At 47.2% G+C, this 7,536-nt stretch overlaps 1 protein-coding gene across 1 annotated transcript in view; it reads left to right on the top strand.

The window, feature by feature from the left end:
* LOC137658316 (leucine-rich repeat and immunoglobulin-like domain-containing nogo receptor-interacting protein 3) overlaps window positions 1-1,785 on the top strand; it is a 2,754-nt gene extending 969 nt beyond the window's left edge. The window contains exon 2 of the mRNA XM_068392985.1: window positions 420-1,785. Within this exon, the coding sequence (XP_068249086.1) occupies window positions 420-1,634 (1,215 nt within the window). The 3' untranslated portion in view covers window positions 1,635-1,785. The remainder of the gene's footprint in view (window positions 1-419) is intronic.
* Window positions 1,786-7,536: the final 5,751 nt, after the last annotated feature.

Here is a 7,536-nt window from a genome sequence, read left to right on the forward strand (position 1 = left end):
ACGACAGTATGCTGATTTCTAGAACTGTTTAATTAAATTCAGTGTCATGTTCCGATATGACTCATGTACTTGCTTACTCACTTGAGCTATATTAATATTACAACACTGTCTTCTTTACCCATAACATTATATCCTTTCAATTTTACACAGCCTTGCAATAACGTACTGAAAAATTCTAATGTCACTATTTTTAACGATACTGTGCTACAGATGTCATCAATGTTTTATAGACTATTTTTATGATCATTATCTATGTATTACTTCAACTTGTATAAAACAGAACTGATATTGAACATTAGGTGTATTTGATATTGACCACTGATGTTTCAACACCATTTCACTATCATTATATATTATCTACATATCATCAACAATATCATATATCTCTATTCTCATTGTTATACACTGATTTGTTTCAGATTTCTTACAAAATCAACAAGCTCACAATTGACCAGACTGGGTGCTCCGAGAAGGCCCTCGAACTCACGTGGTCCGAGCTAGAATCTAAAGTGGCCCCCGATAAGCTGGTCTTGGTAGGAGCTCTAGTACACATCACCCCAAATGTCACAAAGGAACCTTGGACTCCCAGCATCAGAGTTCTCGAATTCGTCGACTGTAACATCACAGAACTCCCAGAGCACGCCTTTCGAGGAATGGGGCACCTAAAGGAAGTACGTCTTATCAGGAGCACCGTCGACGTCATCAATTCCGATGCTTTCAGCAACCTGAGCGAGCTACAGCTTGTCGAAGTTGCTAACAGCACCATTACCATGATTAAAGATCACGCCTTCAACAATTTGCCCGCTCTTGAAGACCTAGCCTTCGGTTACAGTTTCATAGGCAGCTTTGACTCTGGTGCCATTTCTTTAAAGCCATCACAGGAGGCTGCCCGAGAGAGATGTGGGAGTGTAGGACGGTCAATGGAAGAACCAAAGGAGATGATCGATGCCATCATGGGGCGAGAGCTCTCGTCTTTCGGCAACGTCTCTCTACCAGAATATGGCACCCGATTCACGCTTTACAAGAACAATATCATCACTATCAATTCTGGAGCTATAAGCACCGAGACTCTTGGTTTCCTGATCGTCGGAGGCAACCACATCCTTACTGTCGAATCGGAGGCCTTCGACATGGAGCTGTACAATGAGTGTGAAATCAGTGCAGCCCTTATTGTTGGTAACACCATAGACAACCTGAGCAGTTGGGCCCTCAAAGGTCTCAGGGGGAAAGATGGAGCATCCTACCAAGCATTCCTTGCACTGGCAAACAACACCTTTATTAATGTCTTTGACCAGTCCTTCTTGGTTTCCAACAACTTGGTCGTCTTTGCCGTCGAAGAGAACCAGTTCGGTTGTACCTGCGACAACACTGGGTGGGTGGTGAACAGGCCTAACACCCTGGAGAAAGAAATAATTGAGAAGGGAGTTTGCCTGAATGGAATCGACCTCATTGCTTTTACAGACTCCTGTAATGACGTCGGAAATTCAGTCATCACCACAGCTGCAAGCGTACAGACAACAACTGGCCTTCCATCAAGTGTAACCACAGAGACGTCTGTCACTGACAGCGCCTCTGCCGTTTCGTACACAGCATCATTAATGGCAGCTGTTGTGATTACCACCTTATATATGTGATTAATTTTGTCCACCCCAGCCTCTTATCTTCTTCATCATCACCATCATCTCACTATCATCTAAACTCATAGAATCTTGTGATACTTACCAACAAATTGTTGGCATTAAGTTAAAGAAGGACGCATTGTTTATTTATGTACCTCAAAGTATTTATTCTTGATTTGTGTTAAAAAATAATTTAATAAAAATATTTATAAAGAAGTATTTTCATTCTTGCTCCAAAAAAAAATTCACTATACTATACAACTAGTTTTAAATATAAACTCGAATACAGAAGAAAATTCTGATAAACTACAATGGTTAAAATACTTTTAGTTGAATGGTCATAACGAGTGAGTAGTAGTTATAACAATAAACAATAACCTTCATGCAATAAAATGCAGAGGACATTCATACATTTTTTTCTGTTTCTAAGACTTTTCTGGGTGCGATAAACTCCATGCTTAGTCTTTGCCTAGTGGGATGAGAATACGAGAAATTGAAGTCACATATCCCTTTAAATCGATCATTATTTTGATGGTATGGGAACTTCACTAACAGCGATAACCTAAGCAGGCCGACATAATTATCATCATCAATATCTTTTCAACCAGATTCCAAATGAAAACTTTCAACTTAATAATCAATTAACATAATTAATTTTATCAATTAAATACAAGTATTTACTCTCATTTAAATTAGACAGAAGGCATAAAAGTAACAACCTTTTAAGTCGTGTAAATCAAGATTTACCAACCAAACCTGACTGGAACCAAAAAGGCTAATATTCTGAGATATACAGTAACAGCATTGTGATTTGCCTACCAAGCCTCAAGTCAATTACTGTAGGAGTGTTTTATATCCCTGGAAAATTCAAGTCTCTTGTCTGACACGATAGTGCAACAAAAGCCCAAATGTGGATAATCTATCTTTAACCATCCTTTGATGTTATATGCGAGTAAAATTTGTTAAAAAAAAAAAAAAATTATGAACGCCAACATAGAAGCCCAAAACCACTAATAACCCTGACTGGCAAATTATCCATACTGTACATATATGAGCTTAGTACTCTCCAAACATAAATAATACTGTATTCTAAACTACCTTGTCAATAATTTCAGTAAGCAATTAGCAATTTTTTAGTACAGAACTGAGCATATAAAAGGAGACTCAGAACTTTTACTTTACATTGTCTGAGAGATGACTTTACATTGTCTGAGAGATGACATGGGAAAGCGACATATGACATGAGTTCGTTGGGGCCCTATGTATCCCATGGTGTAATTAAGTCTGAATTTACCATAAAAACACATACACTCAACAATCTAAGCACAATACAATACCTGTAAGTTCAAGTTGCAATACTGTAAACGGATTTTGAGCGAAAAATGACAAATTCGAAGATAATTTGTATTTTTCCTAACCATACAAACCTTAGCTATTTACAGAGGGTTTACCTTTTAGCGCAGCTGAAATGGCGAGCCATTAGAATTTAACGAGGGTGTATTACCCCCGCGCTAGTTAGCGGGGGGGTAGGGGAGTGGTAGCTAGCTACCCCTCCTCCCCCTCACACAGATGAATGCTCACTTTCACTTAGAGGTAGGACTTGTCTTGGGGGACAGGGCTGGCGGGCAAATATGTGTAAATAGCTAAGGTTTGTATGGTTAGGAAAAATACAAATTATCTTCGAATTTGTCATTTGTTCCGTAACCGAAATACAAACCACGCTATTTACAGAGGGTGACTTACCCCTTAGGTAGGGTGGAAAGTCCCCAGCCATACTGGCTTTGGCTTTACCCGGGGACTCAGAATCTGAGTGAGTCGCACTCGAGAAAAGGAGTCCCTGCACCTCACAAGTTCCTTGCTCCGCAAGGAAGCATGTGGCCTACGTAAGCTTGTGTGTGAAGGAAGAAGTGTGATCCGTCCTAGGCAGTTGACCTGGAGTTCCAGAAGGAACTCTGGGTTAGGACGTTCCCAATACCACCTCGTCAGGGTATGGGGGACGCGACAGTATTGACTCAATACTCGGAACACAAGGAAGCATGGTTTACCTGCAGAGGTTCGAGGTCAGCTATGCAGAGACCAGGATGCTGCTTCCCCGTAGAGGGGATGATGAAGAAAGAAATAAGAGCCAGACATACTTCTTTCGTTCATGCAGACTAAAACCTGATAACAATGCCCTCAACCTTCTGCTACCTGTCCAAAAAGGAGCCTGAGGTTAGACCAGCTGTTGTGTAGCCACCACAGAGCGATAGAAAACGTATCGAGACTCCTGTGGGTCACGCCCTGCAGGAAGGTCATTAGACGCTTCCAGACTCCAGCTTGTAGCACCTGCGTCACAGAGTAGTATTACTCGAAGGCGAGGGACGTTGCGATGTATCCAACATCGTGCTGTAGGGCGATGTGACGGGGGAGGGTCTGGAGACAGGTCGAGATGAATGTCCTTGAGTCCGGGCTGAAGAGGTATACTGGTGACTCTCCCCCGTGTCCTCCTTGTGCTCCCAAATCGGCTGCAACTGAGGAAAAAACTGCAGCTGTTCCCAGCGCTAATCTCTCGATTCCTTTACTGGCAAGAAAGAGAAGGTCTTGGGACATCAGATACAGAATGGAGACTTGAAATCTTGAATGAATTGGACCGAAGGGCCGGGACCCCCAGATTCTGAGTCTAGCCAACAACTCAGGAGCGAACCTGAATGTTGCCTTCCCCTCTTCCTTAGAAAGGGCGGAGTCGTAAGAGACCAAGAAGATTGCTTACACACTGGCCGTGGCCAGAGTGAGCAGGAGACCCAAGGCGGAATACAATCCGAGGCCTGTCGTAAAGGGTCTTGAGAAGATCTCTTAAAGGACTAAAAGTCCGAGCCATGCTCCAAGTTGGAGGTCTTCCTCCGACTAGGGCAGGGACGATCGTAGCTTCACATGAGCGAGGATAGATCCAGCGGGCAGGAAAAAGTTATTCCTTTAAGCCTGAAGGTCAGGGAAAGGCTGAGCGACAGGCTTCATTGCCGAGAGCGGAAAGGAGTTTCCTCCCGCCGAAAGGCAATAAAACCGTTATTGCTGGAGAAGAGGCCTCAAGGGAAGAGGTATATCTCCCACGGCACCAACCACCGAAGACTCTTCACTTTGCCTGGAAGACCCCTGTGGATGACTATCGCAGATGACGCGCCCTCCGTACCGCGACTGTAGCGGGTTGTCTCTTCTTGAGGAGGAGGCGTAGTGTCTCCAGGCATGAAGCCTAAGCGACGCCCCGGTTCGGGAGAGATGTCGCAGTGTGGTTGTTTGAGTAGTCTGCGCCGTGGGAGAAGCTCTCCCGGGAGTTCCGTCAGAGGAAGCAGAGGGTCCAGAAACCGTTCTGCGCAAAGTCCCAGTGGAGCTCTCCCATTGAAAGGTTGACAGACAACCTGGTCTTGTTGAGACCCATTGTCCACAGACAAAAAGAAGGGAAGACGCAGGCGTCGAAGTTGTCCCACCATCACCGGAATGCATCTTGCCAGAGTCTCGGGGTCTGAGACTGGGGGGAAGAACAGCGGAAGCTTAAGGTTCCAAGCTGTCGCGATCAGGTCCCCCAGACCAGGACTTGCTGGTTACCCAAGATCAAAGACCCCCAGGTACACTCTCTACGAGGCTCTGCTCGGATAGTCGGAGAGAACATTCCCCTGCCTGGAATGAGAGAGCCGATGGTGGTATTGAGAGAATCTCAATCATCCCGGTATCTCTACTGCAAGATGTGAAGGTGTGAAAATGCATCCCCTGCTGGTTAGAATACGCCAGAATCATGAGGTCGACGCGCACGGGGCGACTGGGCAGGAGCTATAGGATCTGTAGAGGGGCCAGACTAAGCCCCCTAAGCCTGCCTGAATGATGGAGAGGTATCCTTCAGGTCTTGACCATAGGCCTGGACCGGAACATGCCCCCCCCCCCCCCTTTCCTTTGACGAGTCCGAGAACAGCATCAAGAATGTGGGGAAAGGACGAGAATATCCACTACCATCAAGAGGCTCCATAGGTCAACACTCATTGCAGGTCTAATAGTTCCGCTGGTCCCATAGGGGCCAGGAAGTCCGGTTAAACATTGCCTGAAGCCACCGGAACTTGGACCGCCCCACATGGAACTTATCCTGAGGCGACCGTTCGGACTATAGACGGGTCAATGAGGAAAGGAGAACTAGGGAACGATCCAAGGTAGGGCTGAAAGCTCTGCTTGACTGAAACAGGTACTGCGACTCTCCTCAGTCTTGCCACAGTCAACTGAAAGGAAGGCTCGGAGGATGTGGTAACAGAATCTGGCGTCCACAGGTGGTCACCCATCCAAGTACCGACCAGAACCGACGTTGCTTAACCTTGCTGGACGGACGAGAAGTGGGGTTTCCAACGTGGTAAGGCCGTTGACTCAATATCATGGCCAGATACTCCAGATGTTGAGGCAGAAGAAGAGAAGGCTCCAAGCAAAATACCATGAACCCACACTCATGGTAAGCATCCGGAAGCTTGTCCCAGCGCTGAAGAAGGTCGAACCCGAGCCTACCGGAGTTGACCAGCCCTCCAAACAGCAGAGGAGGCGGAAGCCTACACCTGAGCGGCCATGAGGAAGGCAGGGAGAATTCTCTGGGGAAAAAAACCTGCTATGCCACGGCGGGATAGCCACACTGCATCATAAGCAGGAATACTTGCAGTCTAGGCTGAAGTCGACGAGCTCCCTGGAAGATGGATGGAATGGAAACTGAAAGTACCTGTCCTTCCGATCCAGGGTTTAAGGAGTCCTGTCGTTACCAGTCTGATCGATTCTGCTGTTCTACGCTAGCCGAAGTTTGTTCAACAAACTTGATCAGGGCTGAGAGGTCGACTACGGAACTCCCCTCTAAGATCCTTCCTTACAAGAAAGGATCGACTGAAGAGGCCGGGGGTGAAGCCGTCGATGATCCTATGGAAGACCTTCGCCTAAGGTATGGATCATTCTGCCCAACCGGGCAACTCTTGCTGACGCTATGGCATAGAGGTTCGGAGACACTGAATTCGCTGACAGAGACGGCAGGCGCGATATCCTTGGCTTATCACAGAGATTGTGCGGGAATGGGCATCGGGAAGCTGTCATTCGGATGAGTAACCTTAAGCATCCTCCCAGCGAAAAACCTGCAATCCTAGAGTTCGTGAACTCTGCCGCTCCTTTTAGGACTATGCCCCCCTGGGGGAGCCTCCCGTGCCATCTGTTCCTGACAGGAGGAAACTGCAATTGGACACCTTGTCCCAGTTGTCGTAGCCGATAACTTAGGCCGACGTAGTTGAAAGAAAAGGGCGCTGGAGCCCTGCAGAGTCTGGAAGAAAGCGCCTTGGAGGGGTGAAAACGGAAGTCGATTTCCTCCGCACAGCCGCTGTCTAAGTCTCTGTCCTTGGGCACAAACAAACTCTTCTCAAGGATGGAAGGGTGTCTGAGGTCGTCGACCTCCACAGATGAGACACCCGAAGGAAGCCCTCAGTCAGCGCGTCCCGATGGTACAACATCGAGCTTGTCCGCAAGTTAGATACTTAACGACGAAAGGCCAAGGTGCCTGAGCTCGAGAGGAGGAAAGTACCCATGATCTTCCTGTAGCTTCCTTGAACCAAACCTCGGGCCGTAACCGAGGAGGGAAAGGACCTGGTAAGCCCCCAGAGGAAGGGGTAAGCACTCACCCCTTGTCCGATGGAAAAATCTCGAACGGAAAGCCCCCCCCCCCCCCCCCCGCCAAAAATCCTTCCCATTGGGAATCGTGGTCGCAATCGCCCTGGAGCTCGCGCGATGGTAATTCAAAGATTTGCGAGTGGGCGAACGTGGAAGCGCCCATGCGCGGTAACGCAGGAACGCAAACGAAGGTGAGCGAAGGAGCGCAGAAGGAGGGCGAGCGTGGTAGGAAGGGCGAGAGCTGGTGGTTGGCGAGCGATAACCCATAGAC

The sequence above is a fragment of the Palaemon carinicauda genome, chromosome 19 (genome assembly GCF_036898095.1).
Source record: "Palaemon carinicauda isolate YSFRI2023 chromosome 19, ASM3689809v2, whole genome shotgun sequence".
Taxonomy (NCBI): Eukaryota; Metazoa; Arthropoda; class Malacostraca; order Decapoda; family Palaemonidae; genus Palaemon; species Palaemon carinicauda.